Source organism: Suricata suricatta, chromosome 17 (genome assembly GCF_006229205.1).
Source record: "Suricata suricatta isolate VVHF042 chromosome 17, meerkat_22Aug2017_6uvM2_HiC, whole genome shotgun sequence".
In the NCBI taxonomy this organism is placed as follows: Eukaryota; Metazoa; Chordata; class Mammalia; order Carnivora; family Herpestidae; genus Suricata; species Suricata suricatta.
In genome coordinates, this window is record NC_043716.1 from 34,553,163 (window position 1) to 34,574,863 (window position 21,701).

The 21,701-nt window shown below is 51.1% G+C and overlaps 2 protein-coding genes and 1 long non-coding RNA gene across 3 annotated transcripts; 2 read left to right on the forward strand and 1 right to left on the reverse strand.

Moving 5' to 3' along the window:
- Window positions 1–4,031: 4,031 nt before the first annotated feature.
- GIP (gastric inhibitory polypeptide) lies at window positions 4,032–9,294 on the forward strand. The gene is made up of 6 exons (XM_029926758.1): window positions 4,032–4,092; window positions 5,211–5,313; window positions 6,731–6,877; window positions 7,443–7,532; window positions 8,239–8,340; window positions 9,191–9,294. Exons 2-6 carry the CDS (start codon window positions 5,228–5,230, stop codon window positions 9,198–9,200), a joined length of 435 nt encoding a protein of 144 aa, XP_029782618.1. The 5' UTR covers window positions 4,032–4,092; window positions 5,211–5,227; the 3' UTR covers window positions 9,201–9,294.
- A 3,214-nt stretch (window positions 9,295–12,508) lies between these two features.
- LOC115281448 lies at window positions 12,509–14,183 on the reverse strand. The gene is made up of 2 exons (XR_003904317.1): window positions 13,461–14,183; window positions 12,509–12,845 (listed from the first exon to the last, which is right to left on the reverse strand). It is a non-coding gene; the product is annotated as an uncharacterized LOC115281448 (long non-coding RNA).
- A 54-nt stretch (window positions 14,184–14,237) lies between these two features.
- SNF8 (SNF8 subunit of ESCRT-II) lies at window positions 14,238–21,582 on the forward strand. The gene is made up of 8 exons (XM_029926777.1): window positions 14,238–14,388; window positions 14,726–14,776; window positions 15,960–16,098; window positions 17,382–17,486; window positions 18,151–18,223; window positions 19,391–19,532; window positions 20,329–20,403; window positions 21,377–21,582. The coding sequence occupies exons 1-8, from the start codon at window positions 14,335–14,337 to the stop codon at window positions 21,512–21,514; spliced, it is 777 nt and encodes a 258-aa protein (XP_029782637.1). The 5' UTR covers window positions 14,238–14,334; the 3' UTR covers window positions 21,515–21,582.
- Window positions 21,583–21,701: the final 119 nt, after the last annotated feature.

A 21,701-nucleotide genomic window follows, 5' to 3' on the forward strand; every position in this document is an offset into this window, starting at 1 on the left:
TCTTTGAAAATAGCAAGAGGGATTGAGGTTAGACCTGAGAGGGACTTCCAAACTGATTCCTTAAAGCAGCTGCCCAAAGGAGGTTATAGGTAGTATATTCCCTGTTTTAAAAAAAAATTTTTTATAGTTTATTTATTTTTGAGTCAGAGAGAAACAGAACACGAGTGGGGGAAGGGCGGAGAGAGAGAGGGAGACACAGAATCCGAAACAGACCCCAGGCTCTGAGCTGTGAGCACAGAACCTGACACGGGGCTCGAACCCACAAATCATGAAATTATGACCTAAGCCAAAGCCAGACACCCAACTGACTGAGCCACCCAGGCACCCCATATTCCCTGTTTTTAATGGACAGTTTTAATTAATTAATTGGTTGATTGTTTTAAAGTTTACTTATTTATTTTGAGAGAGAGCATGAGAAGGGGAGGGGCAAAGAGAGAGAGGAAGACAAGAGAATCCAAAGCAGGTTCCGTGATGTCATTGTAGAGCCCCACCCAGGGCTTGAACTCATGAACCACGAGATCATGACCTGAGCCGAAATCAAGAGTCAGGTGCCTAACCAACTGAGCCACCCAGGAGCCACATTATTTATTTATTTTCCTAGGAGTACAGTTCAGATACTAGTTTGGTGTATATAGCATAGTGACTGGACAATTATAATACATTTTAATTATTGATATATTATAAATAATACATTATAAAAAGCGTTATAAAAACGCTCACCACCATAAATGGAGTTAACCATCTGTCATCATGCAAGGGTATGACGATCTCATTGACCAAGTATATCCTTTCTTGAAGATTCCTCCGAAAAGTGCCTCTCTTGACCTGAGTGGTACCAGGGCTGGTGTGCACAGAAATGTTTGGACTCACAACCGAGCTCAAGATAGGACTCGGGAGGAGAGCTGCGGGGGCAGATTCTTCTAGGAACCGGCACAGACCAGATGACTCCGCAAAGCCTGTCTCTGTCTCCTCTGCAGGAGAGGAAGTATAAATCTGCCACCTGGTATAAGAGAGATCAGAGAGGGGTATCTGCTTTCTGAGTCAGCTGACCAGCTTGAGGCCCAAGTAGACCTCGAGGCAGAGTCCCTAGCAAGGGAGGCTGCAGCCAGCCCTCTGAGTCACCATGGCTTGACTGTGGTGCTGGCCTGGAATGTCCGCTGTGGTCCTTGGGCTGAGGGGTGGGGGCAGTTTGGGGGGAGGTGAGTCACCACCTTCCAGTTCTTCTTACTGGAAGAGCCAGCAAAGCCCAAAGGCTCTCTGCTGCTCCGGTTCTCATCGTGGGGCCTCGATCCAGAATCAGGAGGCTCTGGGAAGCAGGACCCTGGGTTCTTTTGCAATGACACTGCCATCCTCCGTTCCTGAGCTGACTCTCTGGCCTCTGTGAGTCCTTAGACACCCCCCACCCCACACACACCCACAAACCCCCCCCTCTCTCCACCTGTCTGGGCCGTTGGCCTTTGTATCTGGGCTTCCTCCTGCCTTCCCATCCCCTGTGACCTCTCTGACCCCTCACATCCTGGAAATTGTCCCCAGGCAGGGTCTGCCACCTCCAGGGCCCCCCTCCCTGCCCCCACCCCTGCCCTGTGCCGGATTCTCCGCCCCCCGGGCACTTCTCATCCTGCATGGACAGGCTGGTGGAGTCTCAGAGGATTTACTGATCTATTTTGATCAAGTCCAGCGGGCCCTCTGATTCCCAGAAACTTCAGAAGGCCATCTTCTCCATTCCCTGGGCCTCCCAATATGCCCTGGGCTGTGGGCTTCCCTGGGCTTCTGGCGTCTTCTCTAATCTCCTCCTCAGGCCCTCCCCACATTCCTTCCTCCCTCAGGGCCCAGGCCACATTCTCCTTAGTCTGTCCAAGGCATGAGAGCCAAAGATCAAAGGGACACAGGTTGGGGGACTGCAGAGAGGTCCCCTCCAAGACACGGTGAGGTTAGGATTTGAGGCACACTGGCCTTCAGTGCAGCCTGGCCCCCGAAAGAAATCCCCAGAGCCCCAGGCAGGGGACTCAGGACTGCCAGGACCCATCCCACAGCCTTCCTTGACTCTTGTTTGGCATGAGACCTAGGTAAGGATGCCCTCCCTTCTTGGATACCTTGTGCCTCCAGGCAGCGGTGCCCAGGTTTCGATGCAAACCCTGCTGAGCCTATTAACTGTTGCCCAACAGGAAACAGGGTCACAAGCACCCCCACTTCTTCTTTGGGGGTCAAATCTGAACTGATGTCTAATCGCCGCCCTTTGATAGCTGGGAGATGGAATTTGCAGCGCTTGCCCGGAGAGAAGTCTTTCTAGATGGTGAAACATTGGTGGTGGGTGGGCGAGGTTTCTAGGACGCGGAGGTGAATTGCTACCCTAGTCCAGTTACGTCTCGTCCCACACAAGCATTTAACAAGCTGGGGTGACTTCCTGGCTGCAGTTTACCTGGAAAGAAAAGTGGCCTTTATTAGCAGACCCTGGAGCTAGTAGGCAGAGCATGAGCTTGGTTGTTTAGGGTCCAAAGTACCACAGGGAGTGGAGAAGGAAGAGCCTAGGAAGGAAGGGCTTGGGGGTGCCCAAAATGCAGTGTCTGCCCTGCTCCTCCCAGCCTGAGCCCTGAGGACAGAGCCGTGTGCTAAGTGCTTGGAGAAAGTCAGAGGCAGCACCTGGAGGATGGCCCTTACCCTCAGGAAGCTTCTAGGCGGATGGGGAACCAATAGAGGGGCCAGGTTGGCTCAGTTGGTTGAGTGTCCAACTTCGGCTTAGGTCATGATCTCACAGTCCGTGGGTTCAAGCCCCGTATCGGGCTCTGTGCTGACAGCTCAGAGCCTGGAGCCTGCTTCAGATTTTGTGTCTCCTTCTCTCTCTGCCCCTCCCCTGCTCACTCTCTGTCTCTCAAAATAAAATAAAAGACAATAAAAAAAGTATTTTAAGGATGGGAACCAGATATCCTCTGAATTCTGAAAGCCCCCTGTCCGATCAGGGAGACCGAGCCCCCCACCTGGCGAGCGCTCCAGTCTGACAGGCACAGCATACCCTCAGGTTCCCCAGTCTGATGGCAGAGACAGCACCATAGACTTCTCTTGTATAGGGCATTCACTTGCACGGCATTTGTGGAGAGAGGCTTGAGTCTCATAATTTAGGATTTAGTTTCTATTTTAGAGAGCAAGCATGTGATCAGGGGAGAGGGGCAGGGTGGGGGGAGGTACAGGGAGAGAGAGAAACTATTTTTTTAAATTTTTAATTATTTTGAGAGAGAAAGAGAGTGCACACCTGGAAGAGGGGCAGAGAGAGAGTGAGAGAGAGAGAGAGAGAGAGAGTGAGGGAGAGAGAGAGAGAATCTCTAGCAAACTCTGCGCTGTCTGTGTAGAGCCCAATGAGGGCCCTGAACTCACGACCAGTGAAATCATGACCTGAGTCGAAATCAAGAGTTGGACGCTTAACCAACTGAGTCACCCAGGTGCCCCAATAAATCTTTGCAGATAGACTTGTAGCTGCCCACCTTCCTTCGTGTTCCCTCAACCGCCTCACTCTCCAGCCCTTTCCCCAGCCAGCTGGGTGTCCCCCCAGATTTCACAATGGGGACATTGCCTCACTGTCAAAGCGGTGGGCCACTGTCCAAGGTGAGGGTTCAAATGACTGTGCCCCACTCTCTCTGACCCAGGGGTGTGGGAGTGGTCCTACCCCAGCCAGAGCCACCCTACCCAAGTCCGCTGTCGCCTAGGCTCTCCTTTCTAACCGAGAGCGAGAGCGCCTGAAAAGGAAGCGGAGCTGGAAAATACAGGGCCCCGTGCCCAGAAGGGAGGAGGGGGGAGAAGAAAGGGGACACTTAAGGGGAGCCCGCCTCCTGGACAGCTGGGGATACCCAAATGTTAATCATTGATTAGCACAGTTCAGGTGGAAAGGGAAACTTTATTACGCGTGAAATGGACCTAATGTGGCAGGAGCTGTGGAATTAATTTCTTGAGATAAGATGCTTTTAGGCTAATCAGCAGGTGTGTGATGCCTGGATATAAAGGAGCCAGAGCTGACTTTCTTGAGAGAGGCTCCCAAGGACCAGAAGGTCGGAGGAAGAAATCCCTGCCCCGTTCTCCTTCAAGAATTGGAAAGGACACCAGGTAAGACAGCAGCTGGGACAGGGGATGGACGGGAGACTGGAGGGGCAAAGGATCTGGGTGCCTAGCAATGCTCAGCGCCCTCCCCCTGCACCTCCCTTCTTTTCCTCTACCTGAGAAATAAGACGGCTCTCAGGATTCCAGTAACACCCAGGTGGCCAAGGCAGGAAGATGCATGAGGACTGGCCCCATTTCATCCAGGGGGTCTTCAATGGGCGGGGTGGGTGTGAAGAGCAGTAAGAAACCTTGCTCCTGGGCCCCGAAGACCAAAGCTAGACTTAGGGATGTCTGGGCTGCCAACCCTCACCTTCCTGCAGGGGGACCCCGGGAAGAGCTTCCTTGAGTAGAAACAGTGACTATCAAGAAGGAGAGGTTGGGATGGTCCCACCTGTGGCTTTTACTTGGGGCAAGAGGTTCTGTGATGGGTTAGGTGACGCCAATCTGAGAGCCAGAAGGCAAGCTGGTGTGAACTTTGGAAGGTTCTATGGGAAGACTTGCCAAGCCGGGAAGGGGACTGTCAGGCACACGGGTTTTTGCTTTCTTTTTTTATTAAAAATTTTTAAAAATGTTTTATTTATTATTGAGACAAAAAGGAAACAGCATGAGTGGGGAAGGGTCAGTGAAAGAGGGAGACACAGAATCAGAAGCAGGCTCCAGGATCCGAGCTGTCAGCACAGAGCCTGATGCGGGGCTCGAACTCACGAACTATGAGCTCGTGACCTGAGCTGAAGTTGGAGGCTTGACAGACTGAGTCACCCAGGTGCTCCCTTTTTTTTTTTTTAATTGTTTTTTTTGCTGCCTTCTTCTGGCTGCTCCTTTCCCCACTGCCCTGCCCTGACTCGGACCCTGCTCAGACAGGACAACTAAAAGCAGGTCCTCCTCTTGGCCAGCCTCCATAACCCTTCTAGTTACTAATTCCAATGCCCAGCATTCCTGCCACTCCCCAAGGTGTTGCTCCAGCCTCTCAGAAAAGCCCGGACCCCCTGGAGCTCGGGGTCCCCAGCTTTCAGAACCCACACACAGGCTCACAGGCATCGGCAGCACCTTGCTGGCCACAGTGGCTGTCCTTGAGCGCAGCGCTTCCCTCATCCTGGTCCCTTTCTTTTTCTCTCTTTGCTCAGAAAATACCTTGTGGACAATGGTAGCCTTGAAGATCTTCAATCTGCTGCTGGGGTCCCTGCTCCTGGCCACGGTGCTAACAGAGAAAGGGGAGGGTCACTCAAGGTAGGGGCACAGGGGAGGGGTCTGGAGAGGATGAGCACCGGGTTCTAGCTTTCGGCGGTGGGGAGGGTGAGAGGAGAGCCCCCGATGCCACAAGCAGACTGTGGTCTGATCCCTGGAAGGACTGTCTCGATGGCTAAGCGTCCGAAGTAGATGACAGGATCTCCCTTTTTTTTTTTTAATGTTTATTTATCGTAGAGAAACACAGACAGAGCGTGAGCAGGGGAGGGGCAGAGAGAGAAGGAAACATAGAATCCGGAGCAGGCTCCAGGCTCTGAATTGTCAGCACAGAGCCTGACATGGGGCTCGAACCCACGAACTGTGAGATCATGACCTGAGCCAAAGTCGGACCCCTAACTGACTGAGCCACCCAGGTGCCCCTAGAGTCTCCCTACCTAATGAAAGCCTTAGCTGTTATGCGTGCATTTGATCAAACTGTATAAAAGGCCTCCTGGGTGTGGGTCACAGGATATGGGCATGCAGAGGGGCCCACAAATGCCTCCTGGAACTTACAGGCCCAAGGGAGAAGCAAGAACCACCTAGGTGTGTCACACACGGTCATGAGCATCGGGAGGAAAAGCAGAGGGTTCTAAGCACATGGCGCTCTAGAAGGCCCAGAGAGAGGACAGGGGACACCACGTAGAAGCTGTGAACTTGGGGCAGACCGCCTGAGGGTAAATCCTAGATCTACCCCCAGAGCAATCTCTCTGCAACTTGGTTTCCCCGTTTGCAAAAAAGGATAGAAATAGCATCTATCTGGGATGCCTCGGTGGCTCAGTGGGTTGAGTGTCCGACTTGGGTGTAGGTCTTGATCACATGGTTCATGGGTTCAAGTCTCACATCAGACTCTGCACTTGGAGCCTGCTTGGGATTCTCTCTGCCCCTCCCCTGTTCATGAGGGCACGTGCACGTGCTCTGTCTCTCAAAATAAATAAATAAACTTAAAACAATATAGTGTCTACCTTGTAGGGGTGTTTTGAGGATCAAATGAGTTTACGTAGTAAAGGGCTTATAGAAGGCCTGGAACAGAGTAAAGGCTGTTATGGAAGAGCTCACTATTGTTGGTATTGACTAAGAACACAGACTTGAATGAGGTTGGGCCAGGCAAGAGGAGTAAAGGAGAGAACTGAAATCGGGGGACCCCTGATCCCTCTTTGACCAGAAGCCAGAGCCACCCACGCTGAGGTTGCAGGAAGTGCGTTCTTGGGCTCAGGACAAAGTCCCAGGGCCTTGATGAGTAGAGAAGAGGGTGTTTCAATAAAAACTCTCCCAAGCAAGGGGGGAGGGTTGTTTTCAATCATTGGCCCCCTGTCAGTGACAATCATTTGCCCCCCCCCCCCCCCCCGCATTGTGATTCCCCTCACCCCTGCCCCTCCTACGTTTTCCTGCTTTCTCTCCATCTCCCCTCCCTGCCCCTTAGATTTCACACGAAGGTCAGTGGCTCCCGACCTCGAGGCCCCAGGTATGCCGAGGGGACTTTCATCAGTGACTACAGCATTGCTATGGACAAGATCCGCCAACAAGACTTTGTCAACTGGCTCCTGGCCCAGAAGGGGAAGAAGAATGAGTAAGTCAGTGCGCATGCTCAGTCCTGGGCCCAGGCTAGCTGCACCTTCCTTCGTTTAGACTGGATGCCACATGGGCCAGTGCTTCAACTCCAGGCAGTGCCTTTCACGTGGGCACCGATGGAGAGCTGGACGATGTGGTGGCCCTGACCCGGGCTGACCCGGGCTCGGGCGGCAGCCCAGTCTGGCGTGCGACTGAGGCAGTTTTCCAATCTTCTGAGGAGAGGGGTCAGGGAAGGGCGGGGCGGGGGTGGGGGGTGTCTCACAGAGGATTGCTGAGCTGCTGACAATGACGACTTGGTGGTGGTCACTTTGGACTTTGGAAATAGGATAAACTGCCTTCGTCCTTCTTCCTTCTCTTGGCCAAGTCCCTTCCCTTTGCCTTCCCTGTTTGGTCAGCATGGTAGACACTGAAACGCTGTTCTCTGGCAGCTGAAGACAAGCAGTTGGGGCAGTGGCTGCTCTGTCGGCAACTTGGGTTAAGGTCCCCAAAGATCGGAGCCTTTGGACTGGAGGACATCTGGAGACTTCCCAGCCCCACCCACTCCCTAATCTTTACCTTCCCAGCTGGAAACACAACATCACCCAGAGGGAGGCGGGGGCCCTAGAGCTGGCCCATCAATCTAACAGGAAGGAGGAGGCGAGGGAGCAGCAGGGGTGAGTCAGCCCACAAGGGAAGGAGTGGGGGCAGGGCCGCATTGTTCCCTCTCCCAGACCCTGAAGCAGGGCGAGGCCCCCAGATAAGCCTCCCCCTTCCACTCCCAGTTCAAAGAGGGGTCTTCTCTGAGTTCCTGGAGGCCAGCCCCAGCTTAAGGGAGAAGCCTGGAAGAAATAGAGGCTGGGGTCCAAGGAGGGGTTTGGGGACCAGAGTCCCAAAGATGGATGACTTCTTGTGCAGAGTCACAGAGTCAAGGAGAGGGGCAGCGACAGTGACCTCAGGACCTCCCTTCCCCACACCTTCTCCTTGACAAAGTTCAGGAAGGCTGTTTGAGGAACAGGACCCTTCCAAAGTCAGTCCCTTGACATCAGTTGCCCCCTCTCTGAGGAAGCTGAGGACTCTTTGGATCATTCTAAAGAGTGAATGTTCCCTAAGTCGCCTCTCGGGTTTGGGGAAGGCGTTCTGGGATACTGGCAGAGGTGGCCGGGTGGGACATCTCTATTGAAGACCTTCTGGTTCCCGGCCTGCAGACCTGGGTGGAGCTTTGAAAGCTGAGCTGACCGGAGAGCAGCTGTGTTAACTCCCTCCCCCCACCCCCACCCCCCGCTGTCCCTTGGAGTCCCAGGCCCTGTATTTACTCACTCCGGGTGGGGCCCAGGCTAAACAAAAAATGGCCAGGCCTGCCTGAGGCTTTCTTCTTGGCAGCTCCCTACCCAAGAACCCCAGTGATGAAGATCTGCTAAAGGATTTCCTGATTCGTGAGCTGCTGGCGTGGATGGTGAATCAGATGGAAATCTGCAGGCTCAGGTGTGGGGGAAGGCAGGGGGCGGGGCAGGGCGGGTGGCTTTGGGCATCTTGCACAGCGCTTGGAAGCTTGGGGGCCACACACGGGTTCAGATTGTCATCCTAGCACATGTTAGCACATCCCACAAGCCTCTCTGGACCTCCGTGTTTTCATGAAAATCAAGGCTTATTCAGACCACTTCATGGGATTGTTGTCAGGTTTAAATAAGATAACCAAGGAAAGAGCACAGAGTTCAGTAATGTGAGCAGCTATTTTACTCCCTGCCCTTTAGGCTCCACTTGGTCTGGGTGAGAGGCTGCGCTCACCTCCCTGCCCACCCATCCTATTCCCAGCTTTCCCTCTATACCCTTGTCCCAGGGCCCCTTCGCAGTGGTGGAACCCATGGAGTTGGAGTCATGCTGCCCCTCTCTAGGTCCCAGTGGTCCTTGAATCGACCTCACCAGCTAGGAAGTCCTTTAATCTATTAGGTTCCAGAAGCAAGGGATGACTAACTCTGTGAACAGATCCACCTACCTAAAGGACACTCATTCAAGATGCAAATATTGAAGCCTGGAAGCCAAAACACATTTCAGACTTAGATACTGGCAAGCTAGGGAACAAATCTGGGATGGCTTCCCGTAGAGGGCGCAAAGGGAAAGGGGGTGTGATCAGAACAATGGAGAAGAGAATGAGAAATTCTCCACAGGAAGGTGGGTGCCTTTTGGAGTTACTCTGATGACTTATAATTTAAAAGGTAATTGGGAGGTAGGAGCAGCTGAACCATGGCTGGGCACCAGGGTGAATGTGCTTTGCCCACAAGTGGGTAATGACCCCCTCTCCAACCGCTACCCCTCCTCTTCCCGTTCTCCCCAGGTTTCAGTGACTCAGACCAAACCCAGCTCAGGTCCCCGGACTCTGCCCTTCACTTAGTCCTCAGCTCCACTCCTGAGTACCCAAGAGAAGCCAAACCAATAAAGTTTAAGCTGAAATAAATCCTTGCGCCCATTGTCAACTCTCACTCAAATGTCTACTGAGCGCTAGCAGGGAATGTTTTCCTGTGTGTACGCCACCCAGCGCAAAGGAGACACGGCTCCCACCGGCACCTCTAATTCATCCCTTTATTCTACAAACACTTACTGGAAAGTTAATATGGGCAGGGACTGTGCTAACCACTGGGATTATAGCAATCAAGGAAAGGGGCGCAGTCCTTGCCCCTGAGGAATTTGCAGTCCCGTGATGGAGACAGACCTTAATCTTAAACCTACGCACACACATTAATAATCACATAACACACACATTAATAATCACATAACGTCCCAAGCTATGTAAAGAAAGACTAGGGTGCTATGAGAAAGCCTCCTCAAGACAGAGTGGGGAGTCAGAAGGGCCTCTTTAAGAAAGTGACATCCAAGTTGAGTGAACTTGCAAGGGTCAAATGGCCAAGGAATGAGGGGCGCCTTAATAAATATTATTTCAGTGTTATCACAAAGCACAACAGGCAATGGGGAGATGAGCGCAAGCAGATGCTGGACGGGTAGGCAGAGGCAGGGTCTTAAAGGTCATGCTGTAGCTTTTGGAGTTTATCCTCAGAGCAAGGGCAAAGTCCTGAAGGATTCTGAGCAGGGGCGGGTTTGAAGATCTGTTTGCCTTCCCAAACAATCATGAGTGAGGGTTATATACTGAGATGAATAGAGATGAAAGCGGAAAAGGAAGAGAGAGGCTCTTGCAGGATTCCAGGCTTACTCTGGCCTGATGGTGGTAGGGGTGAAGGGAAAGGGGCCAACTCCGTTTGTTCAAAAGTCAGGACCTTTATCTTCCAGCGTTCAAAGCTCCCCCTCCCCCCCCATCAGTCCACTGACTTCCCCCAGTGCCTGATATCCACAGAAGACAGGACTGTCTAACTCCCCCTTTCACTCAGATTATCTTGCCTCGAAAGCCCTCTCTTCCCTTGATCTCATCTTATTTTCGTAGACAAGAGTCAAACACACCTCGATTCAAAGAATTCAAATCGCTTACTAAGTCTGTTACTTAGCAAGTCAGGTCCTCTCTCTCAGCCTGTTTCCTGCCTGAAAAGAAGATTCAAAAGTACCCAACTCATTGAGTTGAAGGAAGTATTAGTTAAGATCATGCCTGGTACAAAGTAAATGGTCAATAAAAGTTAACATTTGTTACCATATACCCACCTAAACCTCAGTGTAGAAATACAGGGGTATTCGTTTTAAATCAGGGAGTGGCCCGCTGAATGGGCTGAAGGGCTGGGCCGGTAGCATAATTGAGCAAAGTAGGGAGTGTGTAAGACAATGGGAAGGATTGGGGACTGTGAAAATGGAAGAGACACGCTTTCTGAGGACCAAACAAAACAGCTTTTGAGAACTGAATTTGCCCGAGGGCTGCCAGTGTGCAATCTCTTCCAACTCTGATATTTTAGATTTCCTCTCAACTCCCTGAGGTCGGAGAGTGTGTACCACACAGTTTAGAGCCTGCCTTTGCTCAGAGGATATAGTTTAGTGATTCTCTATGGTAGAGACGGTTGTCTTGAAGAGAAGTTGGACATCTATTTCTGGGGCCTTGGGTGAATCAGAAAGGGCTATTTAAAACCACCTTTGCGCAATGTTCTGATTACGGGCCAGGCATTGTGCGCAGTACTTTATAAACATCACTTAAAGCCTCATTACAACATTTTAAAATAATAATGTATGTAATAGTTGTTACCGGTGCACCACACTGCCTCCGTGAGGTGAAGAATTGAAGTCCCTTGCTTCTGGCTAAGGCCGGTGAGTCACTTAAAGCAAGCTATGGCATGTGTGGTGGCCTGCATTCAGGGTACACCGGAGCTGAGCGCTTCTGAGAGCCGTTGTCACATTGTCAGGAATTTTGTGGTCAGGTTGTAAAATCATTGTTAGCTTGAAATTGGCCATGGCCAGAGTACACCATGGAAATTGACAAGTGCTATAAATCAGAGCTCCTCCTTCCCAGCCTGGAGAGGTGCTTGTTAAACATTTACCAGCACATTACTGGTCAACATACTTTCTCTAAAATTATAAGAGAGAACAAATGTGTCTGAATAAGGGAGTGAGTGAGCCCACTTAAGTGTGTCTCAGGCCAATGTTTGTACCTACAAGAGTATGTGTGTGTGCACTTGAGGGTACGAATAGTTGTATTTGAAGACACGAGTGTGAGTGAAGGATCACTGTGTGTATCTTAAGGGCTCATAGAGTGTGAGCCAAAGAGTGAGAAATGAAGCAGGCGTGTCTGTGGGTGTCAGTGAGTCACGAAGGGACCATATTTTTGTGTTAGGTGTGGTGTAGTAAGAACATGAAGATTCTCAGAGGTGCTAGACTGGCTCCGTCAATGGAGCAAGCAACTCTTGATCTCCAGGTTGTGACTTTGAGCCCCACGTTGGTTGTGGAGACTACTTAAAAACAAAATCTAGGGGCGCCTGGGTGGCTCAGTCAGTTGAGCGTCCGACTCCGGCTCAGGTCATGTTCTCACAGTTTGTGGGTTTGAGTCCCACGTCGGGCTCTGTGCTGCCAGCTCAGAGCCTGGAACCTGCTTTCAATTCTGTGTGTTCCTCTCTCTCTGCCTCTCCCCTGCTCATGATCTGTCTCTCTCTGTCTCTCATAAATAAATAAATGTTAAAAAAAAACCACACACACAAAATCTAAGGGGCACCTGGGTGGTCGGTTGAGTGTCTTTGGCTCAGGGCACGAACTTGTGGTCTGTAAGTTGCAGCTCTGTGCTGACAGCTTGGAGCTTGGAGCCTGCTTCTGATTCTGTCTCCCTCACTCTCTGCCCCTCTCCTGCTCACACTCTGTCTCTTAATAATAAATAAATGTTAAAAGATTTTTTTAATAAAAAATAAAATATTTTAAAAAAGAATATAAGGTTATGAGGTCAAAGTGTGTATCAGGGGTGAGTTGTTTTTTGCTGAAAGGGGTAAGTAGGTATATTGAAGGTCAGCGTTTTAGGAGAGGGTGTCTGGAAAGGCTAGTATGTGTTGAAGGGACAAATCTGTGTCTGGGAAAGTTTGTGTCTGGGGGGATTTAGGCTGTCTGAACTCAGTGTCTAAGGGTGTGTCTGTGAGTGAATGAAGTAAGACTACTAAAGGCTGATGACTGTTTCAGCCTTGGTCCTTGCATCCAGGGACATTAGATTCTGCTTCAAATAACCGAAAAACACAAAGTAAGAGAGTGGCTTTGATATGATAGAACATCATTTATTTCTCTTTCTTGTAAGCATCCAGAGGTGGGTAGCTCACGGCTGGTGTGACAGTTCTGCTGCATGAAATCCTGAGGGACCCAGGCTCATTGGCTCATGGTTCCATAATCCCTAAAGGACCAACATGGTGGCTGACTATCTTCCATCCTCTTCGAATCCTTTTACTTGAAACCTCTGGCAACATTACTCATATTCACGATTTCATTTTGCTGATGATTCTGGATCTGTAGCTCTGCCCAGCTTTCTGTGGACCTTTCTACCAGCACAGCCAAACGATCATTGGTCATCTCTCTTGTGATGGTACAGAGACCTCAATTTCAACATGTTCAAAAACACTCTCAATTATTTCTCCAGCTTCATCCAGTGTCAATCCCTGTCTCCCCACCCCCTTTCTCTCAACAGCGCCACCCTGCTGCCCAGGCAAGTAAGGAGAGCATTTCCCCCCCACCCACTCTGCCTCCATCTATCAGTTTTACCACTCTACCTTCCAAATATCACCTCGGTCCCATTTTCCCTATCCTGATGGCCACTATCTTAGTTCTAGCATCTATCATTTCTTTTTTTTATAAGTTTTATCTATTTAAGTAATCTCTACACTTAATGTGGGGCTCAAACCCACAGCTCTGGGATCAAGAGTAGGCATGCAACTCAGGCTGAGCCAATCAGGCGACCCCTAGCTCTCATTCGTAGGTTGGATTGCTATGATTGACCTAAATCTATCTAGGTTGTCACTAATTTTTCTTTTTTTAAGTTTATTTATTCTGAGAGCGAGAAAGCGAGCATATCAGCAGGGGGAGGGGCAGTGAAAGAGGAGAGAGAGAATCCCAAGCAGTCTCCACACTGTCAGCACCGAGCCCCATGTGGGGCTTGATCTCAGGAAGCCTAAGATCATGACCTGAGCAGCAATCAAAAGTCTGATGCTTACCCAACTGAGCCACCCAGACGTCCTGAGTTGTCACTAATTTTTCTAACAACCAGAATTTGATCTTTTTACTCCCTAAGAATCTCTATTAGCTCCTTTCTCAGGCTCAATGTTACAGAAATCACGTATGCGGCTTTCTAGACACACGGATGGATTCCACCTCAGATGTGATGAATAACGATCATCATCGATGTTTACTTCTGTGTCAGGCATCGCACTAAATGCTCTGTTATACATCTTCTCATTTCATCCTCACGAGTAAATGATTACTCTATACCAACAGTGAGCAGTAGACCACGAGAAGTTCCGGACTCTGCCTGAAGTTACTAGACCATAGGTAGCGTGCGTGTGCTATGGAGCCAGGCTTTCTCATTCCAGAGTCCAAGTGCTTAAGTGTAAGGCCTGCCCCAGTCAGAATCTCTGCGTTTGACTCCAACAGGTCGGCTCCCTTAGAGCAGAAAGGGTTGGGTTTCATGCTCAATTTGGAAGGTTCGGAATGACTTCGCGCCGGCCCCGTATTAGACGGCCGTGAGCGCCCGTCGGGAGCCGGAGGATAGGTGGCGGCGGAAGGGCAGCCGCGCCAGCACGCGAAGGTCCCAGGCACCCACGTGGGTGGGGAAGCGCGTAGCAGACGAAGAGGCGGCCACCAGGAGCCCACCGGTCCGTCCCCACCGCGGTGCTCCGCGGGGTTTCTCCAGAGCCGGCCACCAGAGGGGGGGCGGGGCCGTCCTGCCCGGCGGCCGGAAGTCGGCGCGTAGCTTCCGGCGCGCGGAGATGACGCGCGGCCCGCGCTTCCGCGTTGGGAGCTGGCGGCGGATCCTGGGACGCGGAGACCCGGGGTCCCGGCAGCGGGGCGGCCCGCGGGCCCAGGGCTGGGATGCATCGCCGCGGGGTGGGAGCCGGCGCCATCGCCAAGAAGAAGCTGGCCGAGGTGAGGGGAGGAAGCCCGACCCACAGCCACCTCCGACCCGAGAGAGACTGAAGTCTTGGAGAAGAGCTCTGTACCCTCAAATCACGCCACCTTCCCCCTACCCCCCGCCCCATCGCAAGCTGACACAGGCTGCTCGGGTCCCGGGGAACTGAGATTCTTCAGCTTCCGGTGGACTGGAATGTTAGCATCCCCAGGTCTACCAACCCTTTCCCCCCGCGTCCCCAAATTTGACGACAGACGGGTTGTCTAATGTACCCCTCATCCTTCTCCCTAAGAAAAACCATTTAAGAGACACCCTCCTCCACTCTCAACTCATGCTGGTCTCTCTGTCTGACAGGCCAAGTATAAGGAGCGAGGAACTGTCCTGGCTGAGGACCAGCTGGCCCAGGTGAGTCGCTTGGAGGACTCCAGGCAGGAAGAGAGACACGACAGGGTGGACAGGAGGCCTTTGATGTAAACTAGATCGTTTGGGTTAACGTTTTTTTTTTTTAAACTTCATTTATTTTTGAGGTGGGGGGGACAGAGAGAGAGAGAGAGAGAGAGAGAGAGAGAGAGAGAGAGAGAGAGAGAGACAGACACAGAATCCGAAGCAGGCTCCAGGCTCTGAGCTGTCAGCACAGAGCCCCAGGATTGGCTGGAACTCAAGAACCCCGAGGTCATGACCTGAGTCTGAAATCAGAGGCTTAAACTAACTGAGCCACCGGGTACCCCTAGACTGTCTGGGTCAAAGTAAAAATAGAGTATTTGGCAGATCTTGGTTCTGGGCTGCTCAGATCATTTACCGACTTGCCAATAACAGTGATAGGTGACATCTTTGAATGACCACTTGCTTTCATCATCCCATGCACGTGTCTGTTTTCTCTATACATAAACCGTCTTGTTCATTCATCCTAACAGTCCTATTAGGAGGAAACTCTGTTCTTCCCAGTGTAGAATTGAGGACATTCAGCGGGCACTTGGGTGGCTCAGTCAGTTGAGCGTCTGGCTTTGGCTCAGGTATTGATCGCAGTTTATGGGTTCGAGCCCCATGTCAGGCTCTGTGCTGACAGCTCAGAGCCTGGAGCCTGCTTCAGATTCTGTGTCTCCCTCTCTCTCTGTCTTTCCCCTCCTCAGTCTCTCTCTCTCCCTCTCTCAAAAATGAATAAACAGGGGCACCTGGGTGGCTCAGTTAGTTGAGCATCCGGCTTCAGCTCAGGTCATGATCTCACGATTGTGGGTTTGAGCCCCGCGTCGGGCTCTGTGCTGACATCTGGCTCAGAGCCTGGAGCCTGCTTTGGATTCTGTGTCTCCCTCTCTCTCTGACCCTCCCCTGCTCACGCTGTCTCTCTCTGTCTCTCAAAAATAAATAAAAAACATAAAAAATTTAAAAAAATGAATAAACAGTAAAATAAATAAATAAATAAAATAAAATACAATTAAAAAAGAGAGGGAACAAGACATAGCATCATAGTAGGCCTGGAGGAAATAGGTTATTTTAGCCCTTACCCCGCCTTTGGGCCAGGAACTTACTTTTGGCATCTGATTATCACTTGGCTAGGCTGCCCCTCACCTCCCCCTTGTCCGTCCCACAGATGTCAAAGCAGCTGGACATGTTCAAGACCAACCTGGAGGAATTTGCCAGCAAGCACAAGCAGGAGATCCGGAAGAATCCGGAGTTCCGAGTGCAGTTCCAGGATATGTGTGCCACCATCGGGGTGGATCCTCTGGCCTGTAAGTTGTCTGTAGGGGTGTGGGGTCCTCACTGTCATCAGGGCATCTTCTAGAAGGCCCTCCTACAAGGGCCTCTATGGAGAGCCCACGGGTGTGGTCGTTAGTGGGTGCCTGGTGGGATGGGTGGTAGAGGGCCCGCTTAGATGGGAAAGCAGGAGTAGGCTGGCAGCCAGTGTGCCTGACCTGCCCTTGAATGCTCCACCGTGGGATTGTTTAATGGCCGTTTCTTCCTGTTTTTAAAAAAGAAGTTCGTTTTAATGAAAGTAACATGTAATTATGCAGTCAGTCAATGAATGAGAAAAGAGAAAAAGAGAAAGTCGCAGTCTCCTGACCCTGTCCCATAATTGCAGGGATAAATGTTAACAATCTAAGGTTATCTTACTGAACACTTTTCATCATACAAACTTTTTTTTTTTTTTAACATACTGGATTACGCTATAATTACTACTCTCTAGCTGGCAGTTTTTACTCAATAAACTGTGGTCCTCAGTGGGTTTTTGAATGCCAGGCCTGCATATTTTTCTTAGCGTTATCTGTACCATATGTCCCATTATATTTCACTGTATGCTTTGGGAAAGGAAAACTCAGTTTTTAAAAAAAAATTTTTTAATGTTTATTTTTGAGAGAGAGAGAGACAAAGTGTGAGCAGGAAAGGGGTAGAGCGAGAGAGGGAGAGTGTCAGCACAGAGCCTGACATGGGGCTTGAACCGTGAGATCATGACCTGAGCTGAGGTTGACCACTTAACTGACTGAGCCACCCAGGGGCCCCAGGAAACTCAGTTTTATAATATCCTGGAGCCACTTAGCCAAATAGAAATGTCTTTCATTTTTATTTAAAAAAATTTTAATGTTTTTATTCATTTTTGAGAGAGAGAGAAAGAGCAAGCATGAGCGGGAGAGGGGTAGAGAGAGAGGGAGACACAGAATCTGAAGCAGGCTCCAGGCCCTGAGCTGTCAGCACAGAGCCTGATGGCGGGGCTCGAACTTGTGAACCACAAGATCATGACCTGAGCCAACATCGGACAGTCAACCAACTGAGCTACCCAAGCGCCCCTAGAAATGCCTTTTACAAGGGCCGCCTTTTACAACTGTCCGAGCCTGTTTTTTAGCGGAAATTTCCAAGCGTGCAAGTGTCTTGAGGATCTTTAGTAGGAAATGGAGCACAAGGACGCAGGCTAGGCAGGGAGGGCTTCCTACAGGAAAGATGTTTTAATCCAGCCTTGAAGGAAAAGGATGGACATAAACTAACATATGACCTAGCTTTTTGTCTTTCTGTCTTTTAGCTGGAAAAGGATTCTGGTCTGAGATGCTAGGCGTGGGAGATTTCTATTACGAGCTGGGTGTTCAGATTATCGAAGTGTGCCTGGCCCTGAAGCACCGGAACGGAGGTGAGGGTGGCGTAGTCCTGTGACTGGGCTTTGGACTTCCCTGAGAGGGAGAAAACCTTCACAGATGAGTTTGTCCGTCCTTCGGTCTACAGGCCAGTGGGACCTTGAAAAGCTGTTAGGTCTCCAGAAGTGTCTCAGCCTCTTCAGGCAGTCGAATCTCTGGCAGGAGACCACGGCCAGGGGTAAATGGAATGACCGGAGTGATTGCCTCTATTCTCTAAAGATCTTTGCTCAGGGAGGTCCAGCCCCTAGTTAGTAAAGAAAATAGGGAGGTAGGAGCTAGCTAGGCCTTTCCGCCTGATTTACAGTGTGTCTGGGTTATGATTTTAGCATTAGTTACTATAGGTCTACATCATTAGTAACTCCACTGGTCCTACACTCCAACGCAGGTAGTAACTCCTACGCTCCAAGGTAGGATGATGCCGGGTTTCGGTGCGCCCCAAAATGTGACCTAACAGTGGTCGTCCGGTGGTGTCATCTTAGTAAGCACATTGAATGGTCTGTGTTGAAGTTAAGAAAGTAACTTTAGAACCACTTATAAATCATTGGCTGTAATTAGATACAGCCTCTTTTCAGAGATGATGCTGCCTTTGTTTTTTTTAATGTTTGATTTGGCTTAGCCATAAAGGTAATCCTGCATCTGGTTTCCTCTCCCCTCCGATAGGTCTGATAACTCTGGAGGAACTACATCAGCAAGTGTTGAAAGGAAGGGGCAAATTCGCACAGGATGTCAGCCAGTAGGTCTTGCCTTTGTCCCTTGGAATATAGAAAAGTCTTTAAAAATCAGATGGGAACCTTTTCTCTTGACTGCTTGTAATGTGTAGGCTATGTTAGGAATCGTTCCATCCCAACAGGTTTTTTAGAATACTGAAAGTACAGAGATCTAGAAAACCAAAAACCACCCGTTCTCAACCAAGAGATTACCACTGTTAACATTTCGGTGTATTTCCTTCTAAGCATTATTTTTTTCACGTCTACATGTGTATTGTTACTGTTTTTTTTTTTTAATTTTTTTTTAATGTTTTTTATTTATTTTTGATACAGAGAGAGACAGAGCATGAAAGGGGGAGGGTCAGAGAGAGAGGGAGACACAGAACCGGAAGCAGGCTCCAGGCTCTGAGCTAGCTGTCAGCACAGAGCCCGACGCGGGGCTCGAACCCACGAACGTGAGATCTGACCTGAGCCGAAGCCGGAGGCTTAACCGACTGAGCCACCCAGGCGCCCCTGTTTTTTTTTTTAACTTGGGGCTGTGTAGACACTGGACTACTGGAGATTAAGGAAACGAGCTCACGCACTAAGAAAGGCTGGGGAAGGGGCTGGGGGCCAGAAGGGGGGGTGCAGATTGATCTGGTTCGCCGGCCTCCTTAGGGAACTTCAGTGTGAGAAACGGTAAAAAAAAAAAAAAAAAAGTGCTGTCAGTATGTGGGCTAGGTATATGGTCTACACACTGTTTTGTGGGGTTTCTTTTCCCCTAATTTGAGTTCGTTGCTAAGGAGGAAAAAGCCGGCAGGACGGGGCCCCAGTTTCCACACGGCACTCAGCAGCTGGGTTGCCCTTTGCAAAATGGAGAAGCATGTTCTCTTCTGCCGTAGTTCACACCGCTCCCTGCTGCCCCCTGCCTTGCGCTCATTCACTCGCAGTTCCGGTGCGCCCCGTAGGCTATTTGTGACCTCTGTCGGGGGTTCGCCTGGTTTGCTGAGCGAGGAGCCTGATACCTGGTACCGCCTCCCTCTAGTGTCCCAGGCACCACTTTGTGCCCTTTGACCCTGCCTGTTCACTCCTGTCATTGACTGTGGCCAGCCTGCTGAGTCTCCTGTCAGGGTGCCCCGCCCAGGGGCCAAACCAGAAGCGCGCCATCCCTAGCTCTGGTCCAGAGGCATTTCAGCGACTCTTCCCCACCTCAGAGACGACCTCATCCGGGCCATCAAGAAACTGAAGGCGCTGGGCACTGGCTTTGGCATCATCCCCGTGGGTGGCACCTACCTCATTCAGTCTGTTCCAGCGGAGCTCAACATGGACCACACAGTGGTGCTGCAGCTGGCAGAGGTACAGTGTGCCTTCTGAGGGCCCAGGGGTGACGGCAGGTGGGGGTGGAGGGGGGTGAAGCGCATGCGTGTGCGGGGACCCCCCCAGGCCCCTCCCCCCCCTCAGGTCCTGCTGGGACCGGCTAAGGGACGCATTACTCAGACCTGTGCTTCTTTAGAAGACGTTTATTGAGCAGCTACGGTGCCGAGCACTGGGCCAGGCTGTGGCGCATAGAACGATGGGTACCACGTCGTCCCTGCTCTCGAGGAGCTTACAGTTCAGCGGTGTAGACAGACATGCAGACAGCGAACTATATTTTCGTGGGTAGACAGTTTCTTGGATACCTTCTTAAAACTACTTTACGTATGGATTTTTCAGAACAAACATTCGATGTCGTCGACCCGTCCCCTGTGCCTTGCCATGCCTTACGCATATACCCTCTTCCCCCAAATCCTTACCATGGCTTTAGGGGAGACATGTTTGGTTTTCTTAATTCTAGAACAAAACTAAACAAGGAGAGGCTTACTGGGGAACAGTCACCATACTCTAAAGTTCTCTGAGAAAGTCTAATATTTTAGTGCCAGGGACCCCACTCTTTAGGACTGAGCCGCCGCCGCCCCGCACCCCCCCTTTACCCTGAAAGTCGCCTCTCACTCTCTCTGCTGGGACTTCTAAACATTCTTTTTCTGCACTTCTCTTAGGCTTCGCCCAAGGGCAGTTCTTGGTCCCGTGCGGGGAAACCTGCTGTTGCCGGGCAGACACTGGGTTCTTGGGGGATGCACGCCGTTAACTGACTCCCCGTTCCTCCTTCCTTCAGAAAAACGGCTACGTGACTGTCAGCGATATCAAAGCCAGTCTGAAATGGGAGACCGAGCGAGCGCGGCAAGTGCTGGTATGTGAGTTTTGGAATGGCCCAGAAAAGACGGGCCCCAGATGGGAGGGGGAGGAGGGCGGACAGGTAGTACGTGGGCAGAGCCAAGCCTTGCCCTGCTGGCCTCCTGCCTAGAAGGCACACAGAAGTGACCCCACGTCTCTGAGGGTGGCACTGAGAGGTACAACTGAGGCAGGCTCTCAACTGCGTTCAGCGAACCCCCCCACCTCTCCCGTCTCCCGGAGCGTAGAGCGCCTGGTCGGAGCGTCCGTGCCGCTGGGTCAGGAGTGACACTGTTCATACAGAGGGAGGGGAATTACTCACTACTTGGTTACACGTCCGTAATCACACTGTTACAGTGCGCATTGCGGTTACGGTTTTATAGCTACAGATTTTGTGGTACTAACGAAAGGCTGATGTTGCGAAGGACTATGAGAACGCGACCTGGCTTTCAACACCTTCTTCCTTATCCGGGCGATTTAACTCGGCTTCCTTTCTTCTGGAAAGCAGGGTAGCATAAACATCTGTCTAAAGCTCCTGGGCACAGCCAGCCCCTCTGGAGCCGGTGTGCAGCTGTAGGAACCAAGTCCCTTCTGAACTAACACAGCCTTTCCATTCACTTCTCCCTGTTTACCCATGAGGTAACGACGGAACTAACACGGTGACTCCATTTTGCTTCTGGGAAACGGGGTCAGGAATTTGCTCAGGGCCATGCTGCGAACATTTCTGTGGCCCCACCTCCCTTCCACGGCGCCCCGCTCTGCTGGCCTTTCCCTGCTTTCCCATGAGCACGGGGGAAGGGACCGGGTGGTGTCTCTCACACCTCAGGCCACGCCAGACAGCTCTGGAATCGCAGTGTGGTTGTGTAAACGCGCGAAGGCACTTGTGTAGGTTTAGTCTGAAAACCCCACTGAAGCCAAAATAGGTCTGGGGGACTGTGTACCCTCCGGGGACCCTGCCCTCCACCAGCGACTCTCCGGACTCTTCCCTCCAGGAACACCTGCTGAAGGAAGGGCTGGCCTGGCTGGACCTGCAGGCCCCGGGGGAGGCCCACTACTGGCTGCCAGCTCTCTTCACCGACCTCTATGCCCAGGAGATCACCGCCGAGGAGGCCAGAGCAGCGCTGCCCTGACGCCGGCCGGTCGGGGCGGCGGGCGGGGAACGGAGGGGCTGTTGGCGAATAAAACCTGAACAACTTTTTTTTTTTTTTTTTTTGCAAAGAATCCCACATTTTCTTACTCCCTCTACACTTTTCACCCATTAATTTTCTCGTCAAGTGCCTTCACATTGCATCTTTGTTGGAGAGAAGCCTCATTTAT